At 38.6% G+C, this 17,344-nt stretch overlaps 1 protein-coding gene across 1 annotated transcript; it reads right to left on the bottom strand.

Moving 5' to 3' along the window:
• Window positions 1–225: 225 nt before the first annotated feature.
• itih3b.2 (inter-alpha-trypsin inhibitor heavy chain 3b, tandem duplicate 2) lies at window positions 226–15,726 on the bottom strand (the record flags this gene model as incomplete). Its single annotated transcript, XM_083892570.1, has 18 exons — window positions 226–340; window positions 469–559; window positions 2,004–2,149; window positions 3,118–3,280; window positions 4,769–4,873; window positions 6,872–7,020; window positions 7,518–7,639; window positions 7,725–7,904; window positions 8,004–8,185; window positions 8,992–9,102; window positions 9,191–9,359; window positions 10,185–10,301; window positions 10,385–10,513; window positions 11,252–11,356; window positions 11,486–11,648; window positions 12,764–12,868; window positions 12,986–13,146; window positions 15,655–15,726. 18 exons carry the CDS (start codon window positions 15,724–15,726, stop codon window positions 226–228), a joined length of 2,385 nt encoding a protein of 794 aa, XP_083748696.1.
• Window positions 15,727–17,344: the final 1,618 nt, after the last annotated feature.

Genomic DNA, 17,344 nt, shown 5'->3' with positions numbered 1-17,344 from the left:
TTACCCGGAAACTAATATGTGAAGAAATCAACAGTGTTGTTTTTTGTTGTTGAAGTTATTCTTAACAATTTAAATGAATGATACCAGTGGACAAAACCCTTCAAACTGCATATTATTGAATGACACAATCGTTTTATGGACTTATTTATTGAAGTCAGTAACAGGCGGAATTCACCACATCACCATAGTGAACTTTAACATGTTTTCAACTCTTTTTTTCCTCCATTAAAGCTGCATAACAATGAAATCATCCATCGGTCTCTGCAGAGCGATCGCAGCAGCCACGAGCCAGCAGTCCAGTGTTGGAGAAGAGGGGATGCTATAGTCAACGGCACTGGATCTACACACACACACAAAATCCACAAATGGTCACATACATTTGTATATTAGCATATATTAATATTATTATCATTATTATTATTATTATCATAGCGTATCAATAAAGCCAATAATACACATCAGATTTACCTGGTAGCGTCAAACTCTTGGTTATTAATCGCCACTTTTGTTTGGGGATTGCCTGGAGTTGGCGGCACGTCGTGAACTGTTGCGTTCAGACCTGGACGCACAGAGGACAAACGGGCAAATGAGAGGCTGCTACTTAGAGCTGTTTAAAGATAAACAAATACATTACAGTTCAATTTAAAACCACAGTCAAATGAGTTCACATCATCGTGCTGATGAAGACCAATCGGCTTCACACGGCTACGATCGTTTGTAATCCTCGCGTAGCCTCGTGTCGCTGCACACAGGGAGAGATTTGACGGACAGATGCAACAGCGACATTGTGCTAGTAAGTCAGTATGTAAATGTTATTTATACAGCACCTTTCACAGATATTGAATCACAGAGTGCTCCACAGAGCGATGCAAGTAAAAAGCATTGAATACTGATAGTTTAAACATAAATAAAGGTTTTTAACTGCATTTTTTTACCTCGTGTCTTAATTAAAATGGGTTTTTGGGAAAACAGGTAACATCTGACCTGAGCTGTAGCAGGTTAGAGAAATATGGAGGAGTTTGACCAAACAATGCTCTAATAGTTAGGGTCAAGGGCCCAATTCCAATTCTTATCTTAACCCTCAAACTCAACACTTAATCTTAACTGGCCTCAAAACCAAGTGTTGAGGGTTATTTTGTCACTTAGAAATGGGACACCCCTTAAATGCAGATACGTCTTCAGACTGTAGGGGGCAGAATAACGCAAAAGCTGCGTCCAGTCTGTCAACTCCAAAAAAGAAGAAGAAGAAGAAGAAGACATTTACGTCAGGATTATTTATTCTGATCCGTTTGTCAGTCAAGTTATTAGGTTGTCAGTTAGTTATAAGATGATACTCATACAAATATTCAGCTGACAGTTACCACACACCACGACTTATTGAAAAGTAAACCACACCGGCCGACTATTGACAAAAGATGGTCAAATAAAAATAAATGTTAGGCAACAATGACGTCAGTAATCCATAATATGGGCCTAAACTAAGATCATTTTTATATCTCTATTAACAAAGAAAATACTTCATTTGTATCGCACTCATTTCACTGCTTTCGACGCCATCTTTGTTATGTGAAAACACGCAATGCATTCTGGGTAGCCCTTGCTCCCAAGGGTGGTCTTGAAAAATCTCAATATTGAGGGCGATACAGCCCTTAAACTTGACCCTCAACTTAATTTTTCTGAGAATCAGGACAGAACTTGCACTAGAGGGAGAACATTTTTGAGATTGAGGATTAAGATTGAGGGTTAAGCAAGGAATTGGAATTCACCCAAGATTTTAAAATGGCTAAGCGGTTAATTTGCACAGTCAAAAATTGTAAATTGAATTTGTTTACAAAGACCAAACGATTAAAAAAGTTTTTAAAAAATCACCAAACGTTACTTACTGCAGCTTTAAAGACATTGCAAAATAGCTGCATCTGAAACTAAAATCCCTGACCTTAACACATAAAAACACATGTGCAGATATAAACATATAAACATACGAACACGACTTTTTCACTCACCTAAAATTCCGTCAGCGTTGTCAGTTGGCTGCTGTCTTATCGCCGGCCACAGGAATTTGCTGCCATGTTTCTCATGAAGTAAGATGACGAGGCGAACGTCTCCGGCTGCAACGTCCACTTCCTTGTTCCGCTTGATTACTGTCAAGCTAATAAAAAAAAACAAAAAAAACATGCAACGGTCATTTCAATGAAACTTGTCCATGAAGCACAATCCACCTTCAGCAAAACATCATCAAGATAAAGATTGTATTCATCTATTTTGTCTCCATTACCAGGAAATAATCCTCGTAAATGAGTGTTATCTCAAATATGCTGTTTTTATGGGGACACAGACTAGAACAGCAGCTAACATTAGCTTCAGAGTGCTAGCTGACGCTAACGCTAACTAGTAGAAGCAGTGCTTTGTTTACTAAGTTTATTTATACTAAGTTTATAGTTTATTTACAGTTTTTTAAGTTATTTAAAGTATTTTATTGTTCTTCACATTTATATTTTCACATACTTTTTTTTCTCCATGTTATTTCATTCATTTGGACTTCATACATTTTACATTGGTGTCAGATTATTTACATCATAATGGTGATGAACCCTGGTCAGAAGGGGCCCCCCGGGAACTTTTGCTTTGAGCCCGAACAGACTCTAGAATCGCCTCTGGGTATGGGTTGTATACACAAGAATCTGCTGTACCACATTTCAAACGGGGTCGTACCTATGTTCCCTGTTTTTTCCAAAAAAAGGTCCACTTTGTATCTGACAGGGGAACATAGGACCCTTTTTTTGAAAAAGGTTAGGGTTAGGGTTAGGGTTCCCCGGTCACATACAAAGTGGGGAACATAGGACCTGGGGAACAAAAGATACGTTCCCATTTCAAACATCTTCTAGTAACTTGAAGTTTCCTTTAATCACTGAATTTGTGTCACGACGAACTGTAACAGGATCTTGACTGATCGGTGCTTACCTGTCTTACCTGTTTCCCTGTTTTCAAGTCATTCGGCATATTTCCCAAGATTTTTATTTTTTTACTTTTTAAAGAGTTGCTCTGATGTGATGTAAGTCCACACACCTGTTCACTACTGTATCTTCACCCTGACCTTTTACAAACGTAAGGTTTTACCTCCCTGCTGTGATGGGGTCGTCCCCAGTGTGGTGTGACGTCTGATTTCCGTCTCGCACGATGATTTCACTGGTGTTAATCTCCACGTGTTGGTCACCGCTGATGTGGACGACGATCTTTGTGAAGCCTCCAGAAGAGTTCAGCTCACCATTGACGGACAGCTCTGGTTAAAAAAAAAAAGATAACGAATTCAACTCAGGATTTATTGACACAGAGATTCTGAGGCGAATAAAACATATGTTATCTGCTTTCTATGAAGATGGACGACAAAAGGCAAGAATGAAGTATTACTGTAGAGCAGAGGTGTCAAACTGACGACCCGTGGGCAGATTACATGCAGCCCACCATTTAATATCATTATTAAAGGTGCATTATGTAATAAATGATAAAATCCTCCTAATATGTCACAGAGACTCAGGAATAATGTTCATATAACAAACTGAACTCACCAACAACAACAGTACAGACTAAATATTTGCATTCAAAAAAAAAAAAAATTGCAGACTGCAAATCATGTTTATGTTTTGAAATCATGGTTGTCATGTGGCGCCACCTACCACCGTCTACCAATCATAGCAGTCAGTAGAGTCTCATCTGCCGAGCAACCACGGGTTGCCAGTTACGTCAGAAATCGAAACCTCAAAGACCTCGGTATTTTGAATTTGAATGTAGTAACTGTTTTTGGCCACATTCTTACATATGGCACCTTTAAAGCTCCCATAGAACAGTATTTCCAATTAACGCCATTTTGGTATATATTGGTGTGTATCTGCGCCATTAACTCATTTATGAAGCCCTAAAGTTTGGAAACAAACTTCATCCACTGCTGAGAACGTTGGGTTTTATTGTATTCTCGGGCTCTGGAAGTGTTCTGAAAAAGCCTGGAATCGTGACGTAAGGATCCCGTCTCTTGAACAGCAGATCCTCCTGCTCCGGGCTCTAGTCCGGGAACATTCGGTTGTGTACATTGAACCACAGAAGAAGAATAACGTCCTTTGTGGAGGTGTTTTTATTTAACATTGTTAAAACAATGTTTTAATAATGAGTAGCAGTGCATCCACCGTTCCAGAGGGGGGAGCTGCGCAATTACGTCACTTCCAGGTATTGGCCAATCACAAGACAGTTGAGAAAGCTCTCGTTGGCTGACCAATCACAACACAGTCTGTCTTCTGGGTGTGAGATTTCAGTCTGAAACAGCGCGGCTGACGAGAGCTTCAGTGAGGAGAGATTTCTATCGGCTCGTTTACAGCAACTAGGAGGTTTTTGACCATAAAAACAAGTTAATGTATGTAAGTAGACCTCCATAACTCACATATATGTGCAACAGGACCACTCTATGGGAGCTTTAAATAAAAACAAACCATAACCCATTACCTCCTCGTCATGTTCTGCCATCAAGGTGATAGTGTGTTCAACATTAAAGGACATATAAGCTTGTTTGGTGTTTTAGTTGCGGTTGTCCACGTTATTATTATTTACTTAATTTTTGATGTTAATAGACTAATTTCCCATCGTGAATGTGTTCATTCCTCTGACGCATCATTCCATATCACACAAGCACATGAGTTCTGTGACTGACCCGCAGGTCATTTGAGTTTGATGCCACTGCTGTAGAGAAAATGACATTCACATAAACAGGAACTTTACTGACCCCTGCTGGAATAGTGAAGCAGTTTGAGGCGAGCGTCTCCGGTGACGTCAAAGCAGAGAGGAAGAGACTGAAGGTTTTTTAGCAAAAACCTGTGGGAAGAAGGAACTGGAGACAACAGAGTCACTCAGTGGGATAGAAATACATGTTTTAAAAAATATGTTTCATTTTCTCATTATCAGTTTAACTCATGGTAAATGCACAACTCCTTATATGGACACCCTGGGGGAGTGTGTGTTTATACTCTATTAGAAATAAGGGTTCCAAGAGTGTTCTTCTACAAGGGCTGAGGTTCTACCTGGAACCATTTGTTTTTCAAGGGTTCTTGGTAACACTCATGGTTCCAGTAAGAACCATTTTGATCCAGAGAACCCTTTAAAACCCCTTTCCTGAATAAAGGGTTTTAAAAGGGTTCTTGGTAACACTAGGGTTCCAGGGAGATCCAGAACCTTTATAAAAGGTTCTACCTGGAGCCAAAAAGGGTTCTCCAATGAGGACAAGCCGAAGAACCTTATATGGTTCCATTTAGCACTTTTATTTCTAAGAGTGTAGGTCACAGATTCAGGCTTTTAATTTTTTTTTTTCGTCTTATGTGTCGAGTCAACGTTACATCGCATTTTTAGTCGTGCTATCAAGTAGCAACAATTGTGCAGAAATGGTCTTTTTGGTCATAAAAACGAGCCGAATGAACACTGAACTGTGACGCATTTCCAAATTTCACAAGTTCAATACGATTTTTTGACATCAATATTTTGTGATATTTCCCAAATTCCATTTTGATCCAAGCTTTACAATGACTTGCATTCATGAAGTACTGTACCAGCAGTTGTATGTGGCACAGTTGATGTAATGCTGGGCATCATCATCCCATAATCCATGTCATTTTCTATAATATGATCTACATCATCTGTGAACACATTAATACAAAGGTAGTTATATACACATGATATTAATCACACAAAGAGCAAAAACAATTATTTATAGACCGTATTTATATTATTGTTTGTCTTCAATCTTTGTTCAGTGATATTTTCCATGTGAACTATACAGTGACTTGAACGTGTGTCGTATACTCTACCGTATGCAACCCTTGGAGGAGGAGGATGAAGATCTGTGAAAACATTTAAACAACGATGGTTATATATGCACACATGGTGTGTATTGTAAGGAAAAAAAATACTGCAAAATACAAAAAAGCATTATTTTTTTAGTGATTCTTAGATTTTTTACAAGGGCAGAAAAATGAGATGGTAGAATAGGGTTGAAATATGAAAACAATTTGCTATTTGATTTCATCAAGTATAGAATTGGACAGATTCCATGTGAACGATACTATGACTTGAACTCATGTAGTACTTTACCCATACTCGGCCGTTTGCGGGAAAGATCATATAAGACTATATCATAAGAAGTGTCTGTGAAAACATTTAGACAAAGGTAAAGATGTTATATACACACACACACGTATGTTAAAGAGAAAATGCTGCAAAAGGTAAATGTGTATTTAATGTAGAATTTTTAGTGATTCTTAGATTTTTTTTTTCTAGTGTGTGTGTGTGTGTGTGATCGTGTGTGTGTGTGTGTGTGTGTGTACACAGGAACGAGTCTGACAGATACAAGGAAAATAAGAAATACTCTACATTGTTGATGGAGTAATTCATGAACCCTTAAATGACCACATTTCACATTTCATGGTGCAAAAGCACCACAGTCTCATTACAGTGAATGTGTTTAATGTAGTAACTCTGTATTCATGTGATGCTTTTACACTATCTGACACAAATAGTGTGCAGTTGTTCAGTTACAGTGACAACAGAAACAAGCTCAAGGCCACTGATTTGATGTGTTTTTCATAGGGTTAGAGGTTAAGTTGCTCACCAGGAGAAACACTCTGTAGTCCTGGTAGTCCTGGTTCTCCTGGTAGTCCTGGTTGTCCTGGTTGTCCTAATAGTACTGGTTGACTTCGTGCTTGTGACTTTCTTCTTGGTTGTGGGTTACTTGTTTTCGCAAAAGTGTTTCTTGTTGGATGATGATGATGATGCTTTTGTAGCAATTTCCCTTGTCTTGCAATGAAAGCATCAACATGTATTGGTGGTGGTGCTTTACCCTCTTTGGGTTTATGGAGCACGTCTGTTCTCTCCCCTGGAGGCTTAGTGACCACCATGGATGTAAGTGGTGTCACAAAACCGTACTTCAACGATAGCTCCAAGGCTTCTTTCTCTGCTTTCTCCTTCTCTGGTCCAGACAACTGCAGCCTGTTATGAGTTATATGCAAATATAATATAATATACATATGTATATGTGTGTATATGTGTGTGTGTCTATATATATATATATATATATATATATATATATATATATATATATATATATATGTATGTGTGTGTATATACACGTATATATGTGTATATACATGTATAGAAGTGTATATATGCATGTGTATGTATGTGTATATATGTATATATGTATATGTGTGTATGTGTATATATATATGTATAAACATATGCATACATACATACCTACTGTACATACAATCATGGTGCATATTCAACTGATGAATTCGCTAAAGTACTTCACTATTAACCGGCTAGGAATCTGAATAGGAAGCTCCAGTTTAAGAAGTTTATATCTGGCTAAAGAGCGACAGGGCTTATAATCAACATATTGCCTGAAAAATGTATCATGCAGAAATAGGAGTGTTGCAGTCTTTCTCTAAATGGATAATGAGATGGTTCAAGGTCATCACACTCACTGTTTCTCCAGAAGCTGTTTGACAGTGAGGTAGGCCCAAACTCTCTGGATACGGACATCGGACACTGTTCCAGTGGACTCCAACGTGGTGTTCGTGTCAGAAAACGTCAATCGTTTAGTTCCCTACCACAGCGCACATTACAATTCAAATATGCACATATTTCAGCAGGTTAAAGCAAATAAATATACAGCGTGGACTGATGCTCACCGAAATGGCCACGACTTGTGGGACAAAGGCGTCAACGTTGTTGTCGGTGATCAGACCGGCCACCACGATCTCAGAGCCTTTATAGTACTGGCTGAAGTTTGTCTGGGTCAAATTGGTGCCACCCATATAGATCATCGTCACGTCTGTCAACAGAGGAGTGGCCACCTCTTCGTAGAAACCCTGTTACAACACGCCATGTGAGCACGACATCAACGTTTGTCGCCAATCGCGCTCAAGGTTTATCACATGGTGAAGAATGAAGGAACCGAGTGAGAATACCTTCAGCTGCAAATCGGCGTCGGAGTCCTCGTAAATCCGCCGTGCCGCGCCGTTGTTCTGCAGCGACATCTTCTCCAGAAACTCGAAATTTACATCAAAACCAAAGCCAAGACAGTAGAGGGGGAATTTGTCCGCAATGGCACGTCTGACATTTGACTGTATTTCTTCAATGTTAGTCACACCTGCACAGGCAAGATAAGAAGCAATGATAAGAATTTTAAATTTCTCGAAATTGCATCAGTGGGCTTTAGCAGGCTGAGGAAAAATGGCTATTGTCAATCTATCTATAAAGCAAGTTGCGTCTGTCTGTCTGTGACAGGCATATCTCGCTGACCGTCAGATTGCCCTAAGACTTTTTAGATATTGGTTGAGCATGGCCCGATGGTGTGCTTCCTTGATTTTCAATTTCTTTGGAGGAATTTTAATTTTCGCTGATTTATCATGCTGCACTTTGGCTGATTTATCACGCTGCACCAGCCAAGCAGCGGCTCATCAGCAGCAGCTGTGCTGTCTGGAGCAGGGAGGTGGGAGTGAAGAGGCTGTCCTCACTCTGGGTGAGACATTTTCGCACGGTTCACCGCAGAACATGGTGTTACACTGAAACAACGAAGTCGGTGTCCATTCACCAATACGCGAGCACATATTTATTTTGCATTAGCATGCTACTACTTTGCGGCTAACTTGGCGAACCTGTTTCCAAAGGTAAGCAAGCGAGCCTACGATTAGCATTAGCGTAGGGCTAACGTAATACAAACACTGTGCAACCTCATGAGGCACAACTCAAATGTTTTCATTTTCGATTAGCATTAGCGTAGCTTGCCGTTGTGACTGCCAGCCACGCCAGTGAGGTTGCACAGTGTTTGTATTATCTTAGCATTTACGTTCTTTATCATGCATTACCATAACTGGGACATCTTCTTCACCTCCCACTATAAGAATACATACTCTCTACGGGCACTAGTGTGATAGATGCAAGTGTTATTATCACCTGATGTTGGGTCTCCATCAGTGAGCAGTATAAGGATAGATGCTGCACCTTCCCTGGAATTGGCATTCAGCATGCGCGCTCCTTCCAACACTGCTTTGTTGATGTCTGTGGCTAAAATGAGATAAAAGAAAACTAGTTATGTCTCTGTTATCAAATACCAATGTCCCAAAATGCATATATTCACTGAAAAAAAACTCACATCCTCTGGAGTTAATATTGTCGACAAACTTTTTGGCATTGTGCAGGTTCGTCTGCGTGGCCTGGACAAGTTCACGTTTCCAGTGAAAAAGCATGCTATCAAAAGTGACGAGACCAAAGAAATCATCTTCTGGCAGGTCAGACAATATGTGACGTAGAGCTATTCTTGTCTGGGGAAGCAAAAGCAAAAGGGTTATTTATACATTTGAAGCTTTAAAATGATACCATGTTATGATGTTGGCTTACTATGACTCATTTTAGGTCCAGTGTGTAACATTGAGAAATAATAGGTAAATACATATGTTTGTGTTAGTGTATAGTAACTTTAAAACTAGAGGCAGGAGAAGAGTTTGTTTGAGATTTTTGATTATTTTCATGGTCCTCAGCTGAGTGTGCCACTCCATCCACGCAATACACACTCATTATAAAGCCTGAAAACGTCCAAAAAAAAGTATAAAACTTAAACTGTGATTGTTTAAAAACCGTAATATGCATCAAACCTTAGATTTAGGTGTAAAAAGTCTCAAGTCTTGTGACCCGTTTAAAGTCAAAGTGTGACGACACCGTGAGGCTCCAAAATGGTCTGGGTTTAAATCGTTTTTTCTGACTGTTTCCCATTCATGTGTATGTGGAAATTCTTTGCAGTTTTTTGTGATTTTTGTCTCCATGGTTACTCAAAGCGCTTAGAAAAGTCTTGAGTCTAAAAAGTATTTTTTTTTCCCTCAAAACTGTGATGAGTTACACGACGGAATTTGGTGGAAGAGGAAAAATAATACGGAGAAATTCCGAACAATAGCAATAGATGCTTGCTGTGCAAAGCAAATGAATGGAGATGATTAGCATTGCACAGCAGGCACTCACCATAGTTCCATGACGCACTTGGATAAGATAGGGCTGAGCAGAGTTGTTGTAATCTGCAGTCGCACACGTTTACCCTCTGGAACTTTTCAATAAAGTTGAACACGACCAATCGAGTGGTTATCGTAACAACGTACCTGCTGTATTTTTCTGCCATGCATGGAGCCACTTTGGTCGATAACAAAGACGACGTTCTTTGGTATGCGAGAAAGTTGAGACGGAGCAAAGTGATGAACAAAGTAACCGTCTGACGTCTGGTGTTGGGTAAGAAGAAGAAAAGTTGGTGAGAAAAGGCAGGTGAAATATGCATTTACAGCTAAATAAATCCAGGCTGTACCTTAATGTCTCCCAGTTCAATGGCTCTATTGACGTCGTAAACGACAATCAGATCTCCCCTCATACCCTGCTCTCCACAGCGTTCACATGTTTTCTGTTGGTCCTCTGTGGGGTAGAAATACACCCACGCCTGCAAACAGGAGCATTCAATGAAGTTACATGGTTACACTATTAAAAACACGTTCTCTGGACTAGTGTGTGTGTATATATATAAGTAATTATGCATGATATGGCAAAAATAATGAGGCACAAAGTGCTGACAGTATAATACTGTGTCTGTATGCACTACCGTTCAAAAGTTTGGGGTCACCTATACAATTTTTGGGGCTTTTCCGTTAAAAGTCACACTTTTATTCATCAAAAGAATTGCAAATTATAGAAAATATAGTCAAGACATTGACAAGATTAGAAATAATGAAAAACTGTTTAGCAAAACTGTGTGCTAACATCATTGCACAAGGGTTTTCAAGGGTTTTCTAATCATCAATAGTCTTCTAACACCATTAGCAAACACAATGTACCATTAGAACAGTGTAAATGTGCCTCTATACACCTATGTACATATTACATTAAAAAACAGACGTTTGCAGCTAGAATAGTCGTTTTTCTGATTCATTTAATGTTATATTCAATGAAAAAAAAGTGATTTTCCTTCAAAAATAAGGACATCTACACAGAGTAGATGTGTTTTGTTTTCCAGTATATGGCAAAATAAACAAGTTGATGAAATATCATGTTGGAAAATTATTTGTAAAAGGATTAAAATATCTATATTGCATCAGCCCCAAAGAATCCATATTCACTGGGCTGTAATATACACATAATAAGCCGTTAGGATAACAACCACTGTAGAGAAGCATCACTGTACCTCTTTGCCTGCATGCTGCTTGGTGATGGCATTAGTCATTTTGCCTAGTTTTCCTGTAATGTTGACAAAATTGATGCCAGATTCCTCATGAATGTACACGTCCACCTGCGGCAGTGAGAATAAAAATGACCCGTGAAAAACATTCTCACCCTTGTGACGATTCCCTAAATGACCACTGAGACGATAACAACGGGAGACACACACACACACACACACACACACACACACACACACCTTGAAGTCTTTGACAGGTTGCATGGGGCGAGCGTGGATCTGCAGCTCGTATTTGCCAAGTGTGCGTTTCAGCAGCTCCTCGTACGTGAGTTCAAAGGTCACCTTTTTGTGAGCGGCCACGTTCACGGACGTCTTGAACTCCTCCATAGTTCTACCAACAGAACTGCAACAGGGACAACGTGTCATCGGAACTCTCTTCGTCATCGTTTATTGCAACAAATAAAGTTTGGGCTCACTTAAAAATGTCCTTATTTTTTAAGGAAAATCACCTTTTTTCAATGAATATAACATTAAATGAATCATAAATACACTCTATACATTGTTAATGTGGTAAACGACTATTCTAGCTGCAAACGTCTGTTTTTTAATGGAATATGTACATAGGTGTATAGAGGCACATTTACACTGTTCTAATGGTACATTGTGTTTGATAATGGTGTTAGAAGACTATTGATGATTAGAAAACCCTTGAAAACCCTTGTGCAATGAACGGTAGTGTACAGTTAGACTTGATGCTTATGACTCTGCTCTTAATGCTACATTAATGGTTGCCAACTGTCATAAAACACCTAAAACAAACACAAAGACATCTGGGACATTTGAATTAGTGCTTTGTGAGCCTTCATCTTATGCTGCGTTCAAGAGCTCATCCAAACCAGTTGGACGTGAGACTTATCCTCCCTCAAATTAGAAAAAGTGCACTTGAATACCTGTCGAGGTCGGACCTCCTACTCGTGAAGTCGGGGCTGATCGACCTAACTCCACGTCACCAAAATGTAGTCGGAGAATAATGGCGGCTCCCATGGAGTCACATGAATAGGCTATAAACTGTACTTTTCTGCGTGTAGAGTTGTTTTAGACATCACAACTTGTTTTTCATGTTATGGCGTGAAATTATGTCGTCTTTGTTATCTGTTAGCATGTAGATATGTAGGGCTACGGTAAAAGTATACTCATGACGTTACATATCGATATGTATCGCTTTTACATATATACTGCTCACTTGTGTATGTAAGTAGACTGAATTGCTGACAGTCAAAATGCCTCTTCAAACATGAAGCGAAAGCACCGCGATTGTCCATGTTTTCTAACATTCGACTTCAATTGCTGGAACGCTTTAAAGTAGGAGCTAGTACAATTCAGGTAGGATAAGTCCAACATCCCATGTGTTTGGATGGACTCTGGAACATCAGCATTAGGTCATGACCCCAGTGTTTGTATGAATTGCGAGTAAAAGAGTCATCTTTTAGGGCTAAACCAATCCACTCCATCGTGTACCTGACAATCCCAGCACTTTCTCCGCGGGACACAGCTCCAGTGTACTGCTGCTGAGCTTTCTCCTTAGCGTTCACTGTGCCGTTGTACTCCTGCCCGTCTATAAACCTGAGGAGGACACATACTAACATTAATGTCATTTATTGTTGTAGTTGAGTTCATGTGTACAGTAACTCTTTAACCCTGTCAATAGTCACAGGTCATTTTATTTCAATCCTCACATACATCCTGAATTTACTGATGAAGGCATTCTTGGGAATCTGGACATGGAATTCGATTTCCTTGGGCGCGTCCATGCGGTTGGCCACGCGGCTGGTGATGACCGTGGTGGCATAACGGCTGGTCACGGTGGAGTTGATGTGAAAGCTGTAGATGTCCCAGTCGCTCTGAACAAAACAAATATGGCAGGAACATTTCACAACTTCAAATAAATAAATAAATATATAAATAAATAGATAAAAACAAGAGGCTTCATTGATCGCTGGCTGGTAACAAACTGACCAAAGATCAGATGGTGAAAAACAAAGAATTAGTGGGAGGCGACAGTGAAATCTCATTGGTTTAACTGCTGAAACACCCAACTTTTCTCTTTTTTTTGGAATCATTTCACAAAGCAAAGTACACAATATTGAGTTGTGTGTGTGTGTGTGTGTGTGTGTGTGTGTGTGTGTGTGTGTGTGTGTGTGTGTGTGTGTGTGTGTGTGTGTGTGTGTGTGTGTGTGTGTGTGTGTGTGTGTGTGTGTGTGTGTGTGTGTGTGTGTGTGTGTGTGTGTGTGTGTGTGTGTGTGTGTGTGTGTGTGTGTGTGTGTGTGTGTGTGTGTGTGTGTGTGTGTGTGTGTGTGTGTGTGTGTGTGTGTGTGTGTGTGTGTGTGTGTGTGTGTGTGTGTGTGTGTGTGTGTGTGTGTTAGCAGATTCTGCAGAGTTAAGAGAGTGAATTCTTGGTTTTAGAGTTAGAATAATGGCCTTTATTTGAGATGGTTGTAAGTTTAGAGTCAGGGGCATGAAAATGTTTTATTCATACAAGTCTCTCTTTCCTTCTGTGTGTATAATACGCTTGTTTTTGTCAAATTTGGGACATAAACATTGAGCTTTTCATGAAAAATACTGATTTTGTCTCTTCCTGCCTCCACATTTTACTGCCTATGTTAAAAATAAAGGTAAAATGCCCAATAAAAGAGGGGAAAAAACTACAGGAAACATGTTTAAATGGTTAAGTTTTGGTTTGTCTGTTTAAATGCATGTGATTCAAAGAAAATATATTTTATGGTTCATTAGGACCTTGGATTTAAAAAAAAAAAGCAAACATAGAATATATTAAAATTAGCAGTTTTTGTGTTTTATAATTTGCTTGTTTATTTTATGTACTATGTAAATTGGATAAAGAGGCAGAGTTAATAAGATTATTCTTCTTTCTGCTCCTTTTCATTCAAGACTTGGACAATTGAGTGTTTCTATTTAATTGCTTTTTGTTTTTTTATTTGTGAATGCAAAAAACTAAACTATTATAATAGCTTTGGGGCAAAATAATATTTTTTAATAAGTTCTCCTTTTTTGCCTTAAACACCTAAACAAAATTTTTTTTGTTTGTTTCCCAATCATCCATGGTTCATTTATTTTTCTTATCCGTGGGCCAAACACACTGAAGTGTTCTAGAATTGCTGCACAAACCTGTGTTTTTGCATAAGCATACGTTGAATTTGTGTCAGTATTTAAAGCTCTATCACTAAAGACGCAGTGCATTGAGACATAACAGTGTTCACAGATCCATGTCCGCACAACACAAGTAACGCGGGTTCACAAACACAAATACAAAGGAACGATGTGAAAAAACACTGGAGGTAAAGAGCAAACAGGTCTTTCACCTGCACTTTCTCATGTTTACCAGTGTCAGGGTTCAGTGTGTTGCAACACGTACAGAAATACAACAAAAATATACACTACCCTTCAAAAGTTTGGGCTCACCTGTGTTTTACATTAAAAGTCACACTTTTATTCATCAAAGAGTTGCAAAATGAATAGAAAATATTGACATTGACAAGATTAGAAATAATGATTTGTATTCAAAATAATAATTTTGCCCTTTGGTCAAAGAACCAGCAAAACTGTTTTCAGCTGTGCTAACATCATTGCACAAGGGTTTTCAAGGGTTTTCTAATCATCAATAGCCTTGTAACGCAATTAACACAATGTACCATTAGAACAGTGTAAATGTGCCTCTATACACCTATGTACATATTACATTAAAAAACAGACGTTTGCAGCTAGAATAGTCGTTTACCACGTCAGGTGGTGCAACCAATATTTGTCAAGTGGTGCAACCAATTTAAACAAACAAATGATACGTCAAAGTGACCAAATGTTTATAAATGTAATGTGTGTAGTTATTATACTGAATATATGAATTTGTGTATAAGTGTGATTATTTTCCTGTTTTTAAATGTAAAATTGGATGTTAAGGATGCTTAAAACCTGACATACAGAGAGAAAAATCTTAAATTATTGTAAAAAAAAACAACAAAAAAAAAAAAACACAATGATAAAAATAATGTTTATCTAGTGTAGACACCTTAGGGTATAGTTGCCAAATAATTAATTTTAAAATAAATAGTAGGAATGTATATATGTTTTTATAAATAGTTGGTTGTGCCACCTGACATTTTTTTTGTTGTGAAGTTTAAAATACTGTTAAAAAATGAGTTAAAACAGTTGATATATGAGAAATGTTCAAACACATTCAACACACTCTAAAATATGCATTACATCTATTTTGAAAACACTTTTTAAAAATACCTTTTCAGAAGCTTTATTTGTCATTGACCCAAACATTAGTGATAATCTTCTGCACTTTCATGTACATAGAGGTAACATCAGTGTCTCTGTCTTAGTAACCTTACCTTGATTGTCAGAGCACTAACCACAGACAGCATCAGCCCACAGAGGGTGATGTGAACCACAGCTCTCTCCATGACGCCTCCTGTCTCAGTGCAATCCAGACGAGTCAAAATGTCAAATACACAAAAGACATGAACATTATCATTTTTTTAAAGGGCAAACTCTTCCTCCTGTTCCTCCCACACACACAAACGGACTCAGAATCACTCACACACACACACACACACACACACACAGCTCGGACTTTAACACACTTTCACACTCGATTACAGGACAGAGACTGAGTTGTGTCGAGCAAAAATTGATTTATTATTAGTCTACAAGCATGTACAGCTTTTTTTTCTTCTTTTTTTAAGAATATTGATCTGACGAGGTCAGCAGAGGTGATAGAACAGGCAAAAGCAAACATACAAAGATCTTTCATGGTGAGTGTTCAATAGATTTGAGGATTACTGTGTAAAGCACAACGTAAATAGCTGCATGGGGAAAAAAACAACTGTCATCTTGAATTAAGATTGTGCCGTTGAGACAAAAAAATAAAAACTGTCATATTGTGCAATTTTGTAGGGTCACTATACTATTGCTTATTCTACACAAGAGGCACAACTTTTTGTACGATGTAAAAGATGTGAAATACGCTTCTTGTCCTGAGGCGTGAGATAAAACCTCCATTTTTCACTTTTTCACTGAAAAAAGTGAGTTACAATTGTGAGTTGGGGGGAAAGACACAATAATACGTCAAGTTTAGCCTACACTCTTAGAAATAAAAGTGCTAAGTAGAACCATATAAGGTTCTTCGGCTTGACCTCAGAGGAGAATTCATTTCGGTTCCAGGTAGAACCTTCTTTATGGAACCATTAGTGTTACCAAGAACCCTTGAAAAACCCTTTCTTTGGGAAAGCAAATGGTAGAATCCAGGTAGAACCTCAGCCCTTGTAGAAGAACCCTTTTGGAACCGTTATTTCTAAGAGAGTACCAACTGTAATCATCAAATCACTGATGTATTCAACAAAGGGTTAATCTTAGGGAATTAAAGAGGTCGTGCAAGAGAAACAAAGATTGAGAGAAAGTGTCTGGGTTTTTTTTTTGGAGACGATTAACGAAACAGTGATTGTCTAATATTTGTTCATAATAATAATGTCACCTAATTATTACAAAAACTCTTTGTGGTACAAATGTCCTGTTGTTGCTTCTAAATACCGTTCAAAAGTTTGGGGTCACTTTCCTTTTTTGAACAGTAGCGTCATTCACATTCCTCACGACTGCCCGTGTCGTCCTCGTCGTATCATTTGCACAAAGTAATCTCTTAAAAACCCACAAAGGCAACAATATATAAAGCTACAGACATTAGTAGAGAGAGAGAGAGCGAGAGAGAGAAAGGGAGGATTTTCAGCTTGTTGTGTGTGTGTGTGTGTGTGTGTGTGTGTGTGTGTGTGTGGTTTCAAAGCCAGTTCCTCTGAACAACACAATCAGAATATCAGTGTGTTCATGCAGTTGCCAAAGTAATCCTACAAAAGAAACCCTTTCAGGTTAGATATTAAATAACCTAACTAGTTTATTCTTACAATCTATTATTATGAGCTGCGACGTGACTGGATTATGTGATGTAGGTTTTTCGTCCACATTCATGATTCAAATCACATCGTTTCCCTTGGAAGGTGAAAGCGTAATAACTGGTTAGATTCACCGTCT

Source organism: Microchirus variegatus (genome assembly GCF_963457635.1).
Source record: "Microchirus variegatus genome assembly, chromosome: 7".
Lineage (NCBI taxonomy): Eukaryota > Metazoa > Chordata > Actinopteri > Pleuronectiformes > Soleidae > Microchirus > Microchirus variegatus.
This window is presented reverse-complemented; position numbering and strand designations above follow the sequence as displayed.